The following is a 24724-nucleotide window of genomic DNA, read 5'->3' as shown; positions in this document are numbered from 1 at the left end:
CACTTATGTGTCAGAAATGCAAAACATACTGAAAGCAAAGAGATATCATTACTATCAATCAAGACAAGATATGAAGTGAAATCATATAGCAAATACAACTGTATTTTGCAAATATTACATAAATATGCATATAGATGTTATTTATTATATTATCAATAGACAGTTTAAGCAGCCGATATTGGGAAACACACCACAAATATTAAATGGATCAGAGAGAGTTTCGAAAGTCGTACACTTGATTGTCTATCACGTAAATAATTTTCAAAACAGGTTACATAGCTTACCAATAGTCCTATATTATCTAATTTATACAATACAATAGAGTCTGAAACTACATCAAACGTCTTACTGAAATCAAAGTATACTGCATCTGTTTGACCCTGAGATTCAATAACTGGTACTATCTGATTCAAATAAGAGACTAGGTTAGTTGTAGTAGATTTGAATTTAGTAAATCTGTGTTGTGTAGAATTTGATTTGTTTTTAACAAAAAAAAAAGAAATATGTTTGTGAAATATAGTTAAAAATTTTTTTTTTTTAATTATTTAAAATAGAGGTAGGTCTGTAGTTACTAACTACATTCCTTTTGCCATTTTTAAAGACCGGAATAACTGTTGCTTATTTCCTGTAAGATGGAAATATCCCAGTTTTCAAACTTTAAGTTATATGTGAAATAATAAAGATAGAATTTCAAAACACCCTTTTATTATAAAATTTAGAATACCATCAATGCCCACTGATTTAGTCAGGTGTAATTTTTTAATTGATTTCCTTACGTCATCATGTGTAGGTATAGATAGTCTGTACAATTGTTTTTATTGTTTTGTACCTTAAGATTAAGCTTTTTCTGAATTGAATTTGCATTGACAATATCTTTTCGATCAGTAAGGTGTTTATCTTTAATAATTAATTCATATGGATGGCTATCAGTTTTACAGAATGATTCAACATATTTCCAACATTTCTTATGTTCATTTTTTAAATTTTCATCGATTTTTTCGAGCCAAATTTTATCAGTTTTAATTTTAGATTTTACTAGTTTTCTATAATTAGAAAAAGTTTGATAATAGACATCAGTAGTGAATCTGTTATATTTTTTGTGTGCCTTATCTTTTTTTTCCTAACATGTTGACATAAGCTGTTTGAGAACCATTCTGGATATTTAGATCTTTGTCACTGTGCCTGGAACTGACTGATATATGGCATTTTTAACAATCAAGCATAGTGAATTAGTTGCTACATTTACGTCATTGGCTTGATACACGCAATTCCAGTCACAATTATATAGGCTTGTGTAAAGATTCCAGTGCATAATTTTGAAAACAACTTTGTTGACTACGATTAGAATAAGACAGTTTAACTTCAAGATTTATTAAGAGGGGTGAATGGTATTAATCTTGTAAGACTAGAGAATGTGAGGCCAGTTTGACATCACTCTCAGAAACATTTGTAAAACTAAGTCAAGTAGGTTCCTGTTATTAACTGATATAACTTAGAGATGAAAATAACTCTTGTGATTTGATTTTTGCATAATGTATATCATTAGGACAACAACCAGATATCCAATTCATACCAGGAGCACTGAAGTCACCAAGGATTAATATTCTATAATTGTGTGTCTAGATTGAATTCAAGAAAATTAAGATAGGATTTTAAAATTTTAGGATCAGTATCCAGTGAAAAATGATTGCCTATTAACTTATTATAACCATAATCCGTAGGGATTTGAACTCATATGCATTCAGTGTTAAATTCAAGGTCATGTAATAATAATAATAATAATAATAATAATAATAATAATAATAATAATAATAATACATTTCACACACAAAATATTAACTGCTCTTTAAGGAATTTTCGGTTTTATGAAAACGCAATTTTCATACTTCCCTGTTTTATCTAACACTATTTGATACTTTTAATATTTTATAGATAATGAACTGTTGACTTCAGGGAAAACCAGAAACAACGAGAACACGAACGGAAATATTGTTAAAATAAATGTATTTAAATGTGAGCATTCACAATTAATGTCACGTTCCCGTTCCTGGGCTCTGGCAAGCTTCTCGTTAATTGTGAATGCTCACATTAAATATTTCTGTTCTCATTGTCGTTTCCGCTTATTGTGAACAGCTTTTATGCTTAATAACGTGTTTGATTTCTAAATCGTCTTTTATTCAATAGACTGTAATATGTATTTCCATAGTCCCTTAAATATTATCTCCCATTATTCCCATTACTCGTGAACTCTCCACAAACAACCGTCCAATGTAGTCCCAAGCAAAAAATCAACTGCAGTCCCAAAACGATATTTGCAACTTGTGTGTTTTATTACAATTTAATGAAGGTATATAACATGGTATAACAGAACACCTATGTCAAGATCGATCATCCATGTACATGAAAAATTTATGGCCACTGAAGTGTGCAACTGTAAACACCAACATTTACCTGGACATGTTCGAAAACTTCGTCTGTCCACAGGTAAAAGAAACTGGAACCTGTTCATTAAGTTTCAGGAAAATGGTGGTTTGCCACACTGAGCATTGATTATTCTTGAGTGTCTGACAAGATATTCCCAAATTGGACTGTGATGGTGATCATTGATCTTCATGATTTTTCTGAATGAGATATTCCAAAATTGGTGAATTAATATTGGTACTGTCATCAATTGGCCATCAAGGTCAGCCAAGATCACACTCTACGACTTTTACTACGGGCTTCTGTGCAATACATACAAGTGAACTATTAAATTGAGAAATTTGGTGACAGATGGAAAATTTAAAGAGAAGGATTTCAGCAGTTACTAAAGTACAATATTCAGTATCAGTTAAATAGAAAATATGATTTAGGTAGGATGGTCTGCCAGTTGATTGATCAGTTTACATATTTTCCTTTATGTTACTACCGTGATTATGATTATAATACCTACGAATCAATTTATAAAAGGAATGAGCAGTCAAATTATTATTATTATTATTATTATTATTATTATTATTATTATTATTATTATTATTATTATTATTATTTTACTAATGGCTGGTATCTGACTTCATCATTCACCCATACAAAGCCATCTGTGTAGCCCAATGTACAACCATAGGAGGCTGATCTATGCTACATCCATGATGAGATGAGAGCTCCCAGAAAAAAACCCTGTGTTACCTGGAACGCAAGCTTGTCCAACACAAGTTATAAATTGGTGATATTGCCAGGGATCGAACCTGGGTCCACAGTATTTTAAGTCCAGAGCTTTTTGTAACAGGTCTATCTTACAGATATATGATAGATGAATAATTATAAAAAAATATATATCAAGTCCAGAGCTTTAGACCACCATGGTGGGTAAGCAGTCAAATATATAAATCTCTATTTTAAAAATGTAATAAATGTTGTCTCTAGACAAGAACAGCATAATATGAAATATCACAAGTTTATCAAATTTTCTTTGTGATTTTTTGTTCTGCAGAATAAAGTACCAAATGAAAAAAATATTGCTCACATCAATGGGTGAACTTTTCTTCTGAGGAAAAAATTACTAAATACAGTTCAAATCCTGTGATTTAACATCAAACTCTTAACACTACAGGGAACAAAATACAATATGACTGTTCATCCTAGCCAAAGAATGCCCCCCCCCCTTTTAGGTACAGAGAATGGCCCAAAGGATAGCACTGCAGCTTCTAGTGAGCTTATTGTGCTTTAGTGCTCTTATACTGGAAATAATTTTTTAATTCCAAACAGTCGCACTTTTGTAGATATTGTGACTCAGCTGTGTAGTGCTATCTGTTGAAGCTGTGTAGTGCTATCTGTTGATTCAATCTGCAAATCTTAAGGTTCCAGTGGTGTTCCAGCAGAGTGCTTTTCAATCCTCCCAAAAGCATACACCTCCTCAGACTGATGCCATAAACACACCAGTCACAATTCTACACTCTCTTTTGGGAGAGTACTATTAAATTAATAGGATAACCCTGAAAAATCCTTAGGAATCTTGGCTCTGTCTACCATAAATATGACTGCCAACACAGAGATTCAGAACCGAGCTGACCAAAGGGTTGGCTTTTTTTTTTTAAACTGTTATTAGTGGTTATTAAGCACCTTTTGTTATGTATAAGTAAATATCCACAAAAGCAAATAGGCTAATTTTACAACTTTTCCTTCTAATTTCACAGTACTGCTGATTATTTTTGGGAAGGGTGGAAGGAATTTCTTAGAATCCCACTAACATTTACACAAGCTTTAAAACTCAATTTCCTTAAAAAATATATATATAAAATATAATATTGATTACAACATGAATTAACTACTTCAAGTTAATTTATGTAAAATTAATCACATGTCCACTTAAAACGTAGAACTTATAAATTACATCAGATCTCACTTTTTGGATTATAAAGAATGCCTTTGGTTTACCTGAATGGCTGGGTGCACAGCAACTGATTTCATTCACATGTCTTCTGGAAGATCATTGAATAAATCTATGAACAGGTGTACGATGTGCAACAGAATAATAGATCTGCAGAATAATAGATCTGAACTGTTGCAAAATGCGTAAAATGTATAATAAAGTATGTGTTACCTTCATGGCACTGACTATTATTTCATTTTTATTTTTCAGTGCGTGAAATGAAAGAAAAACGTAATTATTCATAAAAAATATCAACTTCGAAATTTTTGTAAAATTAGATGCTTTTTATGAAAGAAAGAAAAAAAACTTTCAGCTTTCCCAACTACACGACTGCCTTAATGAACAAATCATAATACACACAGCAAATAAAATAATGAAATTAAAAGAAGAAAACAGAAAAGATCACAAAAGAGAAACACAGTAAATGAACAAAATATGAAATTAAGGCTGGGAATGAAATTTTTTATTACAATAGTAATGCGAGATTATTTAAAGCAAACTGCATAGAATGTTCCCAAAAATATTCGTTCAAAGCACCTACAAGTTATTTACTCGCATCAACTCATTTCAGCAGACAAAGTTTTCAATTTTCCTTCCCCCCCCCTCCCCACTCTAAGGATTATTGGTCACATTAGCTTGTGAACACTGTCACAGAAACACAGAGTAAGACTTGGACTTCATCCTATCTGCTTGATGTGACCATCCTGTTGTAATTTTTTATTCTTATTCTCAAGAAAATGTTAACAGGAACAAAAATATTTTCAATAACGAATTTCCCTTTTCTACACACCAATCTAACATTATCCACTCTTACACTAATCTAATCGTAGTAACTAATATTTAAACCACACTGAAGCGACTACTAATAATTTAGCTATGCTCTAACAAAAATTAATGCAACTGACATCTAAGGAAACAGGCCAAATAACAAGAGCACGTGCCTAACATACCATTTACTGGTGGCTGATTGGAGGGGGAAGGGCCCCAATGCCCTGAAATCACATAACGCAGTCTTATTCAACATTTTGCGATAGTGATTTCCATCCTAGTACTAATTTACGAGTATCAGCTAAGAAAATACTTTTATCCACAAAATATATTAACTACCTTCCAAATTACGCTATATCATAATAAAAGGAATACAGACCTGGATAACCTGTGGTTTGTGGAGGAGTGCCCCAGCCTTGGTAACCTTGCATCATGTTGCCTGGAGGTCCCATTGGTCCCATAGGGCCACCCATTGGTCCACCCATTTGTCCATTTGGACCACCCATCCCCATACCCTGTGAAATTAACAAACAGAAATATTCATTACTTTTACAAAACACGTTTAATTTGTACATAAACATCTTACATTAACACTGATACGCGAAATTCAACCGTATTATTTTAAATTCGTATATAGTAGCACATCCTTCAAACTAAAATGGAATTTCTTATTTTAAAGAAAACAGAGTGTAATTTATAAGTATAGTAATAAGTATTTAAACAATGTTGCATAATACAGTTACTTTTAAATGAGTAAGATAAAAATTATAATCACTATCCATGGATAAAAGAGATGATATTAAATCTGTAACGTAGTTCATGACATAATGATTACAAACAAGAACACAGTTTCTAATTAAAACCTTTTTTTTTTTCCCATATCAAATTTCGAAAGTTAAACCCAATCAAAACACTAAATACCCGAGTTTTGCATAAATCAACACATTGGTAACATTCAAAAACATGGATAATAGATATACATATAAGCTACTGTATATTATGACATATAATGTACACTATATTATCAAATCTAATATACACTAAGTGTAAAGGCCCATTCACAATAAAAAATAAACAAATGCAGAACATTGCACCTATGTTACTTAATGAACACATTCACAATGAAATACGCAAACGCAAACATAAACATAAGACATTAAATTAACGTGAAAGTTTGCAAACTCCAAACTTTCAAGCTTGCGCTTGAATTTTTGAAACAGCACAATTGCACAGCACTGTGTTTTACTAATGTCATCTATTGGCTGTTTCTGCAAATCACTTTTTCTCGTCTTGTCATGCTTAAGAACGTTCGTAATACATAATTTTCATTTGCTATGGAATCATTTGACGAAAAATTAATTACTTTGTATCAAGAAGACAATCGCACGTGAAAACTAAAATATCATTGATAACCCTTTGAAAGATTCTCCAATGTGCAACTAAAATACCAAATATAATTTCTGACTCGGCAACTTTATGAATGATGGAAGTTGATTTTCCCTTTTACATTTGTTAAGGTAAGTTTTGCAAATTTGAAAGTTCTTGCCCAGCGGGAAAGCTTCATCTCCAAGAAAGTAATTTGGTGCAGGAGTTCCTAACTGCTGAAGGAGAACACCATCAGTACGATGCTGAATGTCTTTTTATAGTAGAAAAATTGAGAACATGGCCAAATAAGGGTGTTTACCGCTATATGTCCCTTTTCTGATTATTGCTTAATTTGTACGTAGGATGTCTGCAGTACATTGTAGTAAGTTTTGTATCTCTAGGTTCATTACACGTGACAGGAGACATGTTTTGTCATAGTGCTGTGTGTGCGTCAGTGTAACTGGGAACCTCAGTTTGTTTAGTGAATCAGTCCAAGCAGGTTGTTCACGAGTGCGTCTCTTATGCTACACATAAACCATGTCTGAAAATAAAGGAGAAAAGAAAGCTGTGGACAAAAACCATTGGAAAACAGAAGAACAGAAAACTAATAAAAAACAGTGGTAAATCATACACTTCTAAAGGAACTCAAATAGCAGAAAAATTATTTGTTTCGGTAAGGAAATGTTGTATTAAAACTTGTCATCACATGTCTGAAAATAATCAACAATCCATTTTTCGATTATTTTGGGATATGCGTACTAAAATTCAACAAGATTCCTTTCTTGCTTCTTGTCTGCAAAGGAGTGACCTTCCTGATGCATAAATACGAACAGCTTTTCGCGTAGTTTCAGCGTCAGTCTCGTACTCATCATCTTTCATTCATTTTAATGTCTTGAAGACTTGCGTGGAAACTGTTAGAGATGAAGAATTTGAATCCACCACAAATGAAACCAGTACCTATTAACTCCTCCAAGGAAAAAGGCTTAAGAAGTCTCTATCAATTCTTGGATGAAGAAAAAGTATGGTACGATACGGTGTTTAAACAAATAAAAGCAGCAGAAGACACGTCTGATGATGCATGATAACAAGAAAAGAAATCAATCTTCTTAATGTATCCAGCTGTTTGCTGACAACATAAAGTCCACTATAGTCCACTGTACTCTATTCAATTGTTATTTTTCACGAGAAATGAGGGGTATTTTGATCGGTGTTCATTATAGATGCCTGTTGCTAATAGCCAGAGTTGGGGTGTATATATACTGCAGGGCTGTGTCTTCTGCAACTGATACTGATAATTTTAATTTACTTCCTTTGTGGTTTCTGAATGGACAGTATAGAAAAATGTGTTCCAGATCTTCATCATGATTATTACACCACAGACAAGTAGGATTATCAGAAAGGTGAAATCGGTTTAGTACAACTGTGTGAAAATGTGACCTGTTCTGGCTCTTGTTAAAAATGTTTGAACATGTCTGAGCAAGTTTTTGTACATTTCCAGGTCATTTGGTTTCTTTTGTACAGACTGTAAAATTTTTCCTTTGTCAGAGGAGAGTCAATTGTTGATTCATAGATTTATAAAATGAGACTTGACTGAAGCAAAAGCACTGGATAGAGATATCACTTGAAGAGGTCTTGGTGCAAATATGTTCCCTGTTTTGCAATATTATCGACTTTCTCGTTTAAGGTATACCACAATGACTAGGTATCCATTGAAATGTTATTTCCTCTTGGAATTTTTTTAGTTTATTTAGTTATTTCTGAATTGGAATAATTCTATGTGCGTATAGGTTTGGTACATATTTAATTATATTAAATATAACCCCCTTAGAGTCGGTAAGTATGCAAATAGATTTTTCAGAAATTTGAGTAACACACTGAAGAGCAACATCAATAGCTGGCAATTCAGTGTCAAGACTGGAGGAGGATGAACATGGTATGAAATAACTTTGATATTTTGGAATATAATACTCTGCCCCTGATGTCCCATTATTAGGGTTTAGAGATCCATCTGTAAAAATTTGAAGGTGATCCCTATATGTGTTGCAGAGTAGTTCCATGGCATCTATTTAAGAATGTATGGAGGATCATTTTTGGAACGATTTCCTGGAATTTGTATGCTATGTTCTGGAATAACCCATTTCCATGGAGGAATTTGTTCACAACTGGTTTTAGCAATGAGTGTGTGATATAGATTGGTATTTCTTCTTTGTTTATTTTATAGACATTAAACAGGATATTTTTTTATCTGACAGTTTGAAGAACATCTGAGATCTGGATGAGGCTTGCAATTTTAAATGTATTTTTAGATCTTTTTGTAATACATAGCGTCTGATTGGTTGAATATTACATTCAATTTCTAGGGCAACATTTGATGTGGTTTTTGGTACTCCTAGGCATAATCTTAAGGCTGGGTTTTGAAGAACAGATATTTTTTGTAGACGAGTTGCTGATGCTCCTTCCCATACTTCACATCCATAGGTCAATTTTGATCGTATATAAGCATTATAAAACAAACGCATTGTTGTGATATTTGATCCCCATTCCTTATTAGCTAGGATTTTCAAGAGATTTAATCGTGGTAGACACTGCGAACCAACATTGGTTAAATGTGTCTTCCATAAAAGTTTTTCACCAAAAATTAATCCTAGGATCTTAGGAGTTGGATTGTACTGAAATTCTTGGTTATTCAAATAAATGTGAAGTTTACAGTTTTTTAAGCTATATCTTCTTGTGAAGACAGTATATTCAGTTTTTGATTGTGAGATAGATTCCATTTGGATGCCCAATTACTGATATTTTTTACAGCTGTTTGTATAACTCTTAATGATTCGTTTGGATCTTTGTTAGTAGCCCATATTGTAACATCATCTGCATAAATACTTATTTTTACCTCAGGTGGAACATCATCAGGTAAGTCATGTAATATTATATTAAATAAATTTGTATTTATACATGTTTTCTCTATTTCCATTAGAGTGTGCAATTATTGAAGTACAATAAATGCAAAGGGGAAATATGATTTTAAAAACTGTGGTATAATTGATGTAAAACTATTATGCTCTTCAATAAACCAGTTTTGTAGAGGTTTACAAGTTTGTTAAGCATAAGTAAATGATGTTGTCGGAAAAAGTTTCATAAAACTTATTACAGAAATGTGATGCTGTTTCTCAACAGTTTCCTTTATTAGATTTGAAAATGAATTTCAATAAAGACGTGTTCCAGAATATTGAATTTGATCTGCATAGCAAGCTCCTTAACACGTGAATCACATTCATCTGAAAACACCATTTTTCATTATATGCCCTTATTCAGGCCATGTCCTCAATTGTGATCCAGAGTTGCTGTGGCTTGGATGATGACATGTTTACCATCAATAGCACCCACACAATTCGATACATTCCAAAGTTCATTGAATTACCTGCAATTCTTCTATACTTCAAAACTTCATCAAATTGGGCGGACATCAACCTTGCATAGACTAAAAATTGTTGAGAGTTGTCCTCTCTCATTTCATATAAGAGGTTATGGAAGTCTCCTTGCTGAATTCTCCTCTGATTCAGTGGATGAACCCTCCATCATCTACACCTAGATTTTCTGGCCTTCAAGAGACGAACAACACAAAGAGAAACTAATGCAACTTGCATGAACATAAATTGTACAGCTGCATAGTCACTTATATGGTTTATTGCAATTACCATAGTTTCGTAATATACCGTACTTCTGGGAAACTATTCACCAGTCAATTCAGTAGGCAGTGTCTACACATTCCCTTTCCACGTTAAATCTAGGAGGTCATGCTAAGTTCTCACATCAACGCTTACGTTTTCATTGTGAATGGTATCTTCACACGACATGTTTTCATGACTTGTGGTTATGCTGCGTTAATGTTTGCATTATCATTGTGAATGGGCCTTAAGTCAATATAGTACTTTCTCAACATTTATCACTTACCCCTCCCATACCCATAGGAGGGCCACCCTGCGGAGGTCCCCATTGACTTGGGGGCCCATCTCCCATCTTCCCAGAATCTCGTGGCTCCGCTTTCTTTATTTCAACCTGTTGTAACAATCATGTAAAAATTAGATTATTTTCTTATGTAGTATAGGGAGACATGTTGCACAACATAATAACATTTTTTCCAAACAAAATATTTTGAAATGACAGTCAAATACTGTGTTCCAACACCTAACTAAATTATCTCAGGTGCTGAACGTATAGATAATGAAAATTTTGGTACAGAGATGAAATGAATAACTCAGTTCAACTCTCCCACATGAAATATGATGTGGTGCTACTGTCTCCCTATTAAAAGCACAAAAACTTGCAAAGTTTTGAAGTAATGAACTTCAATGGTTCTACATCTAGTCCTGAACTGCAAAAACTCCCACCCCAAACGTAACTGTAAGACTTAGCCTAGAATACAAAGCTATCTACAGTTAAGAACATTTGTTAATAATCTTGCATATGTGAACCCCACACCAGACAGTATATCAATACAGTTATTATCTTTACAATTTGTCAATCTAGTTATGTACAATAAAACTTCAGGTTTAAACAAACCTCAAGTATCTCGAATAATTCAATTGATGCACAGGATAACCAAGAATTACGTAATTCTGAACTGTATCTACATAACAGACTAGCTGTAAATTTCAATTTTTATGAATGAATGCTGTATTCATGGTAACCCTGTACATCTGAAAACATTGATGGCACAGAAAAATTTTATTACTAGCTATGGGCCCCCAAATCCAAAATATTCATGTACCACTTGTATCCAGCAGACACTCAAACTGAAATATTAATTTCTTAGAAATATTTTGTCAGATATGCTTTCTTATAATCTAACATGCTGGCCAATACATGAATGAACAATGTCTGAATGAGTGTCGAATAAATAAGTTAAAATTACAGTAACTAATTATGCAGAGGCAATATAGAAGTCTGGAGACTAAGAAAAAATTCAAATATGCAAGCAAAAAAACAGGAATGTACCTCACAAATTCCAATAGCACTAAATGAAATCATAATTTTTGTCTTGTCATACATGTACCATGCTTTTTCAAATTAATTTTGTTTCATATTGCATTATATATCCAAAAAATTACATAAAACATACTCTTCCACTTACTGCACTGAATTATAGTATTACGGAATAAAGCCAACTTAATTTAGAAGTTTCTAAATCATCCAAAATTGGTAAGAACTTAAAAACCTAATCTTCTGATATCCAATTTAAAAAAATAAAACCGACAACCATCCTGTATAATGATACTATGAAATTTTAGCACACAGGTGTATGTACACATTCTACACAATACTGCTCTAAAATTTTAGCTCATATTTAATCATATTAAAAATGATTTCCCAAATTATTTAGGCTATATAGATTCTATAAAATTTTTTACAATGTATTTTACGTTCATGCATAGTGTCATACTAGTAAATTTTGCTGTGATGTGTGAAATAATTATCTCACTTGCTGCCTGTTGTAGTTGAATTTTTTTCATAGATAAAAAGAAATGAACAAGAAATATTCATTTAATTCCATCTTAAAAACACGTTCGTTAGTTTAACATAACCTTACCGTAATAATAAATTTTCCAAAGCAAGATTAAAAAATTAACATTTCATTTTTTTATTAGAAAAATATCAAACAATATTGCATAAAAATTCCGCATTTGATAATCATTTCTCAGTAATCCAAACTTCTTGCATTCCTCTCTTGCAATTAGATTTATGAACTATGATTTACTTAATAACTACAACAAAATGACTTTTGTGTTGCAGCCACATGTGATAGGCCAACCAAATTGGAGATGGGGGACCATTGACGTAAATCACAGAAGTCGGTAGTACATGTCTAATCACACGCAACAAAAACAATACAACTCATATCAAGCATGATCAACAGAGTTATCTAAGTCACAATTAAAATGTAACTTTCACAAAATAATACTTTTGTAGCTGAGTACATAAATAAACATACAAGTTTTCACAGACTTCTGTGAATCATCTTGACATGAGCAGTATTGTGAGAGAGTATGTCCCATCACTGTCTCATCCTAGCTAACCTGCCTGACTATAGTGTGTATTTAAGAAGGGCGGCACCAAAAGTTATACCTGTTTGCCGTTCAGGTTGATGAAATGCTCCGCTACACATCGATCCACTGCTTCATCGTCCTCGAAGGACAAAAATCCAAATCCTATTGTGTCACAGCAAGCAATCAAACAGACTTCTTAAAACTTCTAAAGTTTCATAACGCTGGGTTAAAACACTGCTGCCTGCCAGTTTGTTACAGCTGTTGTCACATATCAACTAACTTTTGGTTGCCAAATACATGTGGCCGTCAGTCAACTCAATTATCCTAAGAGCTAATTGCACTTCCAAATTTAAATAATTCAAAATTATGCTATTGCACTAATCATAGCAGAATGAGGTGGGCATAGAAAAGGAGGAATCCTTGAAACTAGCCTATGTTTTACACATCTTAAAATAATCTATGCTAAAATTAACCAACTAACACTTTTAACTTATTGAACCGATTATTATTAAAGTAATAATAATTATGCTAGTTCCAACATGAAATCTTATCAGTAGCATAATATAGGCTAGTACTTAATTTTAATATAACTAGCATAGCTATTAACGGATGTTATTCTTGGTATGCAGTTCAATTAAACAGGAGGCAAGGGAAGGATTTGTGTGAATTTGGAAAGGTTAGTGTCTAGCTATCACTTTTGTTTTAACATTAAAGGAATTTTTAGTGCACTAATTTGGCAGCAGTGAACACCCCAAAGCATGAAACATTATAATAATACATTAATAACTGTGAGACGCACCTAATGAAAGACAAAACAAACACGTAAAACATATAATTACACCCAGATACATGTGGACACTTCGAAATAAATGCTATGGATTAAATCTTTGCCTGAGCACCCACCAGGTTGGTAAAAGTAGGCCCTTCTGAAATGAACCACATGCTACATGCCACATGATACAAGGCCACTGCACATGTGCAGTTAACCACACTGGTTGCTGATACTCAGATAAAGAATATTCCAGGCATATCCCTTCACAGTGTATCTAGTCAAACTTCATTATCAGATCTTATGTTACCTCAAAGTCGTACAATATTAATGTAATTCAATAAATCAAGAACAGACTAGTAGAAAAGTTATGGAAGTATATGGTACATATTTTGATAAGTATAGTGATATCTATTTCGTATTCTGATATTTTACATAGCTAAATATTGTACGACATTGCATCAATTAACAATTTTTCACTCCAAAGTTCTTCAAATCCCATAATTCAATTTCTCCGACTGCTAACAAGTAAACACTTTCCACAATCATCTGCAAGATTTCTGTATAACATGTATTGGTAACATGCTTCAAATTAAATTTTAATACAAAATAAAACATTTAAACAACTATGAACTTAAAATGCGTAACTATCATCAGTAAAATTACACTATAACATCAGTAGGAAGAAGATACTTCAATTGAAGTCTAATTTCATGGCTGTCTAGTACTGACTGTTTACATTTAACGTTAATTAATTAGCATGTACCAGCACAAATTTAGTCTCTTTCTGAAAGGGTACTCAAGCAAAAATCGTTAGATTTCTGACATTTATAAAAATTCATGAAGTGTAATAATAGTTTTCCTTAGTTTTTTAAGGAAACAGGCATTACTAATAGAAATTACCACACATGACTGACCAACTACCATGTCTTTACAAGATGACAGTTGTACCTAAGACTTGGTAATACTGATTTTAATATTCCTCTCTCATATATATAATTAACCCCAACCCTCTACACAATACACTGTCATAATGAAAGATTTAAATCAGAGACATTACAAATATCTGGAAGCATGTATCATTCTGTTAGCAGTTACAAAAAGAATCATTACAAAACTTTTCTTTCAATTGTAAATTTCTTATATTGCAAATAAAATTTAGAAATATGCGCCAGGAAACAAGTACAATTTTACAACAAAGGGCAATGTAAGGGTGAAACATATGTTAAAACATGCCTTATTATAGTGTAAAATTACTGGACATCCTTATCAGTATTTACATCTTCAACAGATTATACAAGCAATTCCAGGAAAACTGATTATTCAATCAGCTACAATAAATGTAATGATAAAACATGAAACAACATCTGTACAAGTTGGAATCTTTCCATTACCTACAATACGCGAGTCGGTAAGGACAAAAACCAAATATATGAATTATCTTATGAAATATGAACTAAATTTTTAATAAAAACTAGAAACTTCCAACTAATATCCTCTAGCTTGTTATACATAACTTTAAAAAAAGCAGTTGCATGCTTCACAGCATTGAACACTGAAATATATACAATAACTAACAAACTGCAATGAAAAATGTAATATTCCTTCGTGTAAATGTTTGGTCCTATATAATTTTCAAATCCTCAAAAGTCTTCCTGAAATTGCTATAATTAATTATGAAATTCTGAAGCAATTCTATAATTGCAGAAGTTCACCACAGTGCCAAAGTCTAAGTCACAACAGTATCATAATGATCATCATGACTAAAGATACGTACATTAACACGATTTTTAAACTTAATAAGTTCAATTAAAATGCGTATGTGTAACAGTAGTCCGCACTATCAACCATCACACATCGAAGGGAACTAAACTTCACACAGTTTATTAGAAAATCATCAATACATAACACAATGCATCATGTCGTAATATTACAATTCCGAAACATAAGCAGGCTATAAAAATTCCATCTGCTTTATACTAAGAACGAACATGAGTAGGATAAGCTCCTCAAGGCCTGTGGTGAAGGAGAAAATGTATTTTCCAAAACTTTTGCACCCCAATTAGGATTTTTCTATTTGATGCAACTAACTTGCCTAAATGATTAAATGAATACAGTGCATGAGTGATATGCGAACTACTGTTCTGACTGCTAAAATTTACATTCTTCACAACTCACCTCTAGACTTCTTCTTTTCTTGGTCGTACATTATGACAACCTCCATTACTTTTCCAAATCTTGTAAAATATGTCCGAAGGTCTGTCTCTGTGATATTGGATGGAAGTCCACCCAGAAATACTTTGGGGTAGCTGTTGCTGCGCTTTGGTTTTTGTAAACTTCTTGGATTACATGGCTTTGGATCAATCTTGTTACCAAGAAAGAAAACAAAAATATCTTTAATAAAATACTGAAGACTTGGTCCTACAGAAAACATGATGTTTTTCTTCCCTGATTAAACAACACTCAACAAGCTCACAACTACAACATTAAAAATCACATCACACTAGATGCAGACCTGAATATAAATACAATAGAACCTCTATTATCTGTAGTAATGAAGAAGGGTGGGATTTGAATGGTTAAATAGAAAAAAAAATTATTTCCTTAGGCCTGAATTAAGTGTGTAGGCCTACAATTTCGTAATTTCCTTTGTGGCCTTGTGTTTAACATGCTAAGTAGTGGATCAGAAGTTCATTAATTTAAATCCAATAGTCAACGACGCGGTTTTAAGGGCCAAGGGAACTCCTTGCGATGGTTGTCTGCAGAAAGATAGGTATAGTAAGTCTCATGTTGTAGATTTATGTATTTTATTCACTTTACCCTTGTTTTTTTATTAAATCGCGCAAGACATAAAACCAATCACCTATCTGATGTGATATAAGCCACTTTCTATCTCTCCAAATGTTTCAATTTGCAATTTTGATTTTCGATAATTAACAAACATTTTCTTTTCACACCCGTGGAAGATATTTTGCATAGAAGTTATACAGTATGGCCACTCGAATAGTAAGAAGAACTGAATGATATGAGTTTGCATTGTGTGAAAGCTCTTGAGATAATTTCTTTGAAAATAGGTAGTGACTATTTTACCAAGTTGGAAAAACACCCCCTCTCACAAGAAATTGTTTCTGTTGCTGGCAGCAAAAGCATTCCTACTACATACTGTGTAAGGGTAAAGGCTTGTAATAAACCTCCGAAGAAAAAGTAGGTACAAACATAGTGTACAGAACTCTTTTTTTTCTGCAGAAAAAAAAAAAAAAAAAAAAAGCCGCAGAAAGAAAGATAATCATCTGTTAATAGAGTGGCAGATAATCGAGGTTCTACTGTACTTGGATGCTTTCTAACCTATGAATAGTAGCCTACATTAATCTAAAGAATAAAATTTGCAAAATTACTAAATATGTTACTCTCTCAGTGTCAAATCAACATACCTATGATCATTCTAGAAAAAGATCGCAACTAATATATCAATCATCACTATCCTCAAAATGTATTCAACACATATCGAAAGAATTTTTTTTAAAGTTAATATATTTACTGGAATGAGATTTTGCAATTGCTACATATGATAAAATGAAAGATTATATGAACGAGACAAGACATTTTTCTAACCAATGGCAGGTCTTAACTTTGCGTCTTTTGCTCAATCATCCCTATGTATTAGCAACGTGCTGAAGCTGTACTTTTTGCTGCTGCAGGCATTGCCTTCCATGCACCATAAAAGGCAAACTACATAGCAGTGCATGATTATGATTAATGAAGCAATAGTGGAATGCTGGTAGGGTAAAATGGTAGTACCGCACAAAACCCACCATCAAGTACTATCTCTATCCACCACAAATTCCACTTGGACTCAAGAAATTCGAATCTGAGTTACCTGCATTGGAAGTCGTTGAAATGTTCTACATTACGTCATTATTACGAATTACAGATGCTAGAGAAGCATTTTACTGTAATCTGAGATAAATTAGAGTTCAACTCTTGTGTCTGGAAAACCAGTCAAGTTTATTGTACACACTGTACTTTACAAAGATTCCACACAGCAAGGATGTGTATACCATAAGTATTTCAAACTATAGTACATAAGAAATTAACATTGCCATAAGAAATACATGTATAAAAAATTGAAAGTGGAATTTCATGTAGTATGTGTAATAAATTAGTAAGCCTTGTAGGAAAGAAGATTATCCACTGATTATAGCCAACTAAAATTCCGTTTGATGGCATTCATCTTTAAACAATGGATTATTATACTACAGAAGAGAACATTTAATCGGACCACTGTATGAAAACAATTCTTTGAGGAAGACAAGAGACCCATTTGCTGGATTCTATCCTGGTAGAATAATTCTATCCCACAATACGATCAGACTTGTATACACTTAATAATATGGCTGAAATTGTTGTTTGTCTCTTTGTGAAAAAAGTAATTTAGTGATAAGAAAAATCTTTAAAATGAAACACACAACTGAAATTATAATATTAACACCATGATATAGCCTAATTATTTTGAATCAGTAACCTAAAGCTGAAATGTTTTCAAAGGAGATAGTCTTTTCAAACAGCACTTTCAAATATTGAACTTGGAAAATATGTTATGCTTAATTTTATCCACACAATACTTCTCTTTAACACACGCAGAAATATCCATGTTAATACTAAACTTTTCTATATGCATTTACATAACAGAACAAAACGTGTTTGATAAAAGAAAAAACAAAACATTAATTCAGGAAAAGTATAAATACGTACAAAAAGGGAGAAGCTGTAACAATCATTCAGATTTTAACAATTTGTGACTGGCAAAGGTTATTATTCATCTCAGTAATATTTTGCAACCTGATGTTTTTTTCGAAATCACATGTATGCTTTAATGTATGGTGAACTAATTATGTGGCTAACAGCAAGGAAAGCAAGGTTAAAATTCCAGTGAATTCAAGTGGAAATTTCGGTAGTCCAAGACCGTGGAGTATTTCCATTTATCTTGTCAACACGCCACTAAAGCTCTATTAATCATCTTCATATCAGTGTAATGTAGATCCACCTCCTTTGGTGCACAAAGAACATCAACGACAGAAAATAAATTGACATAGATTCAGCATCACATTACTGCAGGGGATGCTACGTAATTAGCCTGTAATTGAGTCATTCCACATCAAATCGCACAAAATTATACAAATTTTGACCTTCATACTTCTGATTGTGTTTATATTTTTTTTACCAACTCTATGGGTCTCATAAACCAACAAGTGTATTTTTATTTCCTCCTAAGTCCACATGTTTTTAAAATATTACATGTTAAAATTCGTTAAAAATGTCGCACAATGCAACATTTAAAGCGTCATATTTCTGACGATACTGATGTTAATTTTTTTTTTAATGCATTTAAAAGCTTAAAGTACTGTCTTTTATTAAATATTTACTAACTAATTTTAATATCATGATTTCAAATATTTTTTTATAATTCAATTTTTAAAACATATACTTCAATGTGAAATAGCCCTATTAAAAATCTAAAAAAAATGCCCACTAGGTGCACTGAAGTATTCTTAATAATTCCAGAAAAAAAATCAGAATGGGATCTCCAATAGTTTAATGGAAATTTAATTACTTATGACAGAATGTGTAGCGGTCGGCGCAGCAGCAGTGGACGGGAAGCGTTAAAGCGCGCTAAGTGATTTATCGGCGCTGGATGATTGAAAGTTGCAACATTACACCCAGTATGGATCAAGTTACTCGAGGAAACACTGCTAATTTACTTATTATGATATCTTCAAATAATTGTACATTATGCTTTTCAAATGTATCTTTTCATTCACACTTTAAATTTTCATTCGCCTACCTTCTTTCTTAAAAGAAAATTGTTTTACTAAATCTTCAGTTTTTGACAACGGAATAAAAGAATATAATTTTAATGTACCAATTATTGGTTTTAGATTATGGTATCTGGCCTGCAAATTTTCAGTGTGGTTTTTGTGCTTATTGAATGGACAAAATATAAATGACACGTTAGAAATGTTTTTTGTGACTAATCAGTTTTTTTTTTTTTTTGGTGTTGTTATAGGATCTTGTATAGGCTAACTCTCGTGGTAAGTCTTTTAACAGAATCTCCAATGCCAACACATGGACCTTTACCATGCGACATTGCAAAGAAGTGTCATTCAGCACTAATTCCATAATTGTCTTCATGTAAGCAATTATTTTAAAATTATTATTTTTTTTTGTATTGTGAACTTGATCCATTGGAAAAGTAGATGATTTTTTTCATATCGTTGAATTCTTGCTTTAAGAAATTGATTGCTTTGGATTGAAAAATGTGAAAGGGATCGGTGTCATGTTTCATGATTTCTGAGATGACATTACTTTTGTAACGAATTTCTGTATCTCCTTTGAAATATACTACGAAAGGATTCATTTATTTATTTATTTAAATATACAGAATATAAAGAATATAATTACAAACAAGAGAAATAGAAATAAAATAACACAATCAATATAAAAAAGGAGATGCAGTAGTATTATCAAAATTTGAGACCGCTCGTGTTCGGTCACAGTTCAGATATAATATTAATAGGCCTATAAGAGAATATAAAATAAAATAAAGTAGGAAGTAAAATTAAAATTGTATTGTATTGTGGCTTGGCATATGTTCCAATGCACACCTTGTATTGAATCTTGCATTACAAATGAATAATTTTCAGAAAAGTCTGCAATAATTATGTAATTTTCAGGTTGTACCTTTCTTTGCATTCCGTCAAAAATAAAATATGGCTGACTTTTGAATGGATGATGATGCATCTTCTATGAAAAACTTAACATGCTAGGGAGCCTTTTACTTTTGAAACTTTTTACGGGGGTATCGTTTTGTTGTATCTTTCTTTTCTTGATAGGGGATTCTATTGACATCAAACTCTTGTTTAATTCCTCAATATTACTGATTTCTAGCACTGTATCCATAGAACTGCTAGAAGAAGTACTGGGATAATCACTTTCTCTGTCCGCACTTTCATTTGACTCATGTTTATTAATATCACAAGAACTACCGGCTTCACATATAATTTCACCTGACCTATGCGGAAATTGATTGATTTTTACGGAACAAATCACATATTTGCACACTCAAAGACTCCTTTAAATTGAGCTTTAACAATAAGTCTCGACTTACGCGTCTTATTGTACTTTTCTTTTTAAAAGCGTGATTAGGAAGGTAAATGAATTTAAACACTTGTTATACATTACGCGATCTTTACCATCACTCATGTTGTATAGAAGTCACGTCACTGCGCGAAATTCAAACCCAAACTGATTATTTTTCTCTCCTGCCATCTGTTTACTGCCTTACCCAGCCTTGCTATCATCAAACATTTGGCTATATTACAGTATAAACATACAGCACTGTGAAGGGCTTCCCCTATTAGCTGAGCTGACAAATAATAAAACAACTTTAGATAACATATTTACTGTTCCTCAAGGAATTTATCATTTGATGATTAGTATGGTGACATCAGATGCAACGGGGAATTTCCACATGCAGCCTTCTAGCCTATGGCTGCAAGCAGTTCATTAGCTGGGCATCGCGAGCAGGTGCATGCCTCCGAAAAATAAATTGTTACAAATGTATGGGTGCCGATCCCATATTTATAAATGCAGTAGTTTACAGATAATACATCAGCGAACAAGTCTATATTTTTTTCAGATTTTTAACTTGGCTATTTAATATAGTAATTTTGCTTTGAAAAAGAAACGATTAAAAAAATAGGCCAAATTTTTAATTTATTTGTGATAGGCCTAAAGTAATAAAAAGTGTTGTATTTCGTCTTTCAAATGCGCCAAACCGCAAATCTCAATTATATGTAGATACAGAGTTAAAAGCGAGTTTATGTAACAGTGCGCGCATAATTTGCGTAACTTCAAATATTCATAACTACACAAATAATTAATAATTGTGAAAATAAAAAAATACGGGTCTCCTTATTTGATGTCTGGAATTCATGAAAAAAATTCGACCATTTCCGAGAAGGTCGTGCTTTATTGCTGTGCGATTTGACGTGAAATGACTCAATTATATAATTTACAATTCATGTTTTGATTTTCAGATAAGTCAGTTATTAAATACAATAAATAATGTTAAAAATGTTCAATCTTACCCCTTAATATTAACATTTATATTAAACATGTATTAACAAATGTTAATATTAAATTGATATCAGTAAGTCTTAAGCTCAAACATTTTAACATTATTTATTGTATCTATAATGACTATCTGGAACACATTCTTCTATACTGTCCATCCATAAAACACAAAAGAAGTAAATTAAAATCATTAGTACCAGTTGCAGAAGACACAGCCCTGCAGTATATATTGACTACACCCCACCTCTGGCTACTAGCAACAGGCATCTAAAATGAACACCGATCAAAATACCTCTCATTTCTCGTGAAAAACAAATGAATAGACTATAGTGGACTTTATGTTGTCAGCAAACAGCTGGATACATTAAGAAGATTGATTGATTGATTGTATCTATAATAATTATATATCAATGTATAAATAGTAATAGATGCACTGACATGATCTTCTTCCTTTAAAAACAATTACAGCAAATTTTACTTACTGTTCGTCCATCTAATTGATGTGGTCCATTTTGTAACACCAATGACACATTGGCAGGGTCTGAGAATGTAACAAATCCAAATCCTCGTGATCTTCCCGATTCACTATTTTTCATAACAACACAGTCGATTACCTCTCCATACCTCGAGAAGTAACGTTGTAAATTCTCTATAAAAATTAATAAATAAAAATGAAAACGACGTTAACATTATACCACACACAAAAACATCCCATATACTTCTACCGATTTCCTAAGCATAAAGTTGTTCAGAGAACTGCATCATGCACGACAGAACATTATGAAATACGAGTAACACATAATAGGCCTGTAATAATTTTTCTTACAAGATATGAGACAATACTTACACTCAACAAAGTCGATAAACATTTACAGAAAGTAACTTTTGATTCTTATTCGTGTAGCTATAGCTATAATCATAACAAAAACATCTACTCATATAAGCTCTGTTTGGGACATATAGAATGCATGTTACAGTAATGTTACATGTATATACATAGTAACAGTAAACAGTACAGTAAAACCTCGTTAAACCGGATTAACTGGGGGGGATACGATTTAACGAAAGGTAGAACAGTAGAAGGTGCATTAAAACTCCATTTATAGCAACAAAACACGTTTATTATGGCGTATTTAAAGGGCATAGGCCTAAATACACTATACTATACAGTAAAATGTACAGCAATACATAAATGCAGTACATACGTGATACCGATAATTATAATTGATTAATTACTTTAATGCAAACTTGGAGTTTCTTTATTTTTAATACTATACATGTAATATTGTAATTATTGTAATTTCGTAGTTCTAATCTATAAAAGTCTTAAAACAAGGTTCTTTAATTTTTCCAAACTCCTCTTTCCCCCATCCCCCCCCCGTCCAGATTAAGCAAAGTCCGGCTTAACGAGGTTTTACTGTATTACTTAAAATTGTTCGTGTACTCTGAAAGTAATTATTTTAACTCGTATTGTAAGTAATAAAAGTCGCAAATTAAATGTATTTAATTACATGAGGATGCACCTAAATATTTTAAAATTGCAGTGGAAATCTAAGCTTCAAGTCTTTATAATTGTAATATAGTTTTTGACATGTCATCCACTTGTTTGGCCTTTTTCTCATAATTCATTTATTTATTCTAGTAGAGTTAAGGCCATGACGCCTTCTCTTCCACACTACCAGAAGTGAAATACAAAATGAAACAATGACAAAAATAGTACCTAATAGGCCTATTAATAAATCACACTTAAAATAAAAATCATTTTCATGCACATTAACAAGCTTAAATATAAAGACATATTGACTAAACATGATACATAACTGATTTACAATTTATATCCTAATTCTACTTTATGATAGACCTAAATGACAATTTACACAAATACACATAACCTATAAAAAGCGGCTAATGCTTACAAATCAATTTCATGTAAAAGTATGTAATTCTTAATTTTTAATTTAAATTGATTAACTGTTTGGCAATCTCTGACATGACGAGGTAAGGAGTTCCATAGGCGACAAACTGACATGGTGAAAGAGGATGAATAGAAAGAAGTACGGTGACAAAGAATGGACAATAAAGCCTGATGATTCTGTAATGTAAGATATTCAAAGCAAGTTCTCGGATATTTTGGGATAGAAGTGATTAATATTGTAAACGGAACAGATAAGGAATGTGCTGTGCTCCTTTAGGCGGATCAATGAAAGAACCAATGGCATTGTATGGTCAAATTTACGAGTAATGCAGATGAAGCAGGCACACACATTATGAACACGTTGTAGTCTGTCAACTAAATTGACAGTTATATATGTCAAGAGAGAATCGCATTAATCAAAATGGGGCATCACTAGCAAATGAATGTTTCTTTTTATGGAAAGGGGCAGACAATTTCGCAAATGATTTAGAGAGTGGGGTAATGAAAATATTATCTTACAGATGTGAGTTACTTGACTATTCCAATTTAGATCTCTGTCCATTAATAATCCAAGACTTTTTACAGTGTCGCTATACGGTACTTAATAAACTACCCATTTATTGACAGTCTTGGTATGGTTTTGTCGTTAATTGTACTGAGCAAGCGCAGATGACCTATTACAATTGCCTGCAATTTTCCTGGGTTTAACCTCAGTCCAAACTTTTGAGACCATAGAGTTTAGGTCTTCAGTCATTGTGGTCACTGCGTCAGTTAGTTCATCAGGATCTGTAAATCGTCAGCAAACAAGTGGTATCTGCTGTGCTGTATGGTGTTTGTCACGTCATTAATATATATCATAAATGGTAGAGGTCCTAGCATCGACCCTTGAGGAACTCCAGACTTCGTGATAGGTCATGATTGATAGGTTGAAGGGGAAGGATTTCCATATCAATTGTTTGGAACATAGTCTTTAGTTGTCTTGTATGTACCGAGTCTAAGGCAATAAATTTGTATTGAAGTCACCCATGACAAGTTCATAATGCGTAATTACACTGACTAGTGAATTTTCTGATTAACATCATTTATATGTGGAGGTTGATATATCACAAATAATAAACATTTTTGGAAACCCATAGTGACTTCGATAAATAATTCTCCCAGTTTGGCGTTGTACTCTCCAGGGAATGCATATATAACTTTAGAATTTAAGTCTGATGTAACATAAGCAGTTGGTACATACGAAAATAATGGAAATAAACTCTTATTTTTATTCCTTTTTATTTTATTTTAGCACCTGTATGAAGTCCTGATGTAAACTAAAA

General features: G+C 32.5%; 1 protein-coding gene across 9 annotated transcripts in view; it reads right to left on the bottom strand.

The window, feature by feature from the left end:
• Positions 1-24724, bottom strand: part of Hrb27C (Heterogeneous nuclear ribonucleoprotein at 27C) — a 127352-nt gene that overhangs the window by 59720 nt on the left and 42908 nt on the right. For 7 of the 9 annotated variants that reach the window (XM_069823809.1, XM_069823815.1, XM_069823810.1 and 4 more), the window contains 6 exons: positions 21970-22136; positions 15533-15719; positions 12665-12747; positions 10493-10597; positions 5556-5691; positions 5359-5400 (listed from right to left, as the gene is read on the bottom strand). In XM_069823809.1, coding sequence (XP_069679910.1) covers positions 5359-5400; positions 5556-5691; positions 10493-10597; positions 12665-12747; positions 15533-15719; positions 21970-22136 — 720 coding nt within the window. The remainder of the gene's footprint in view (positions 1-5358; positions 5401-5555; positions 5692-10492; positions 10598-12664; positions 12748-15532; positions 15720-21969; positions 22137-24724) is intronic. The other 2 variants (XM_069823811.1, XM_069823812.1) reach the window with 1 other exon arrangement.

Source organism: Periplaneta americana, chromosome 4 (assembly GCF_040183065.1).
Source record: "Periplaneta americana isolate PAMFEO1 chromosome 4, P.americana_PAMFEO1_priV1, whole genome shotgun sequence".
Lineage (NCBI taxonomy): Eukaryota > Metazoa > Arthropoda > Insecta > Blattodea > Blattidae > Periplaneta > Periplaneta americana.
Note: the sequence above shows the minus strand (reverse complement) of the source record. Positions and strands in the feature narration are given on the sequence as shown.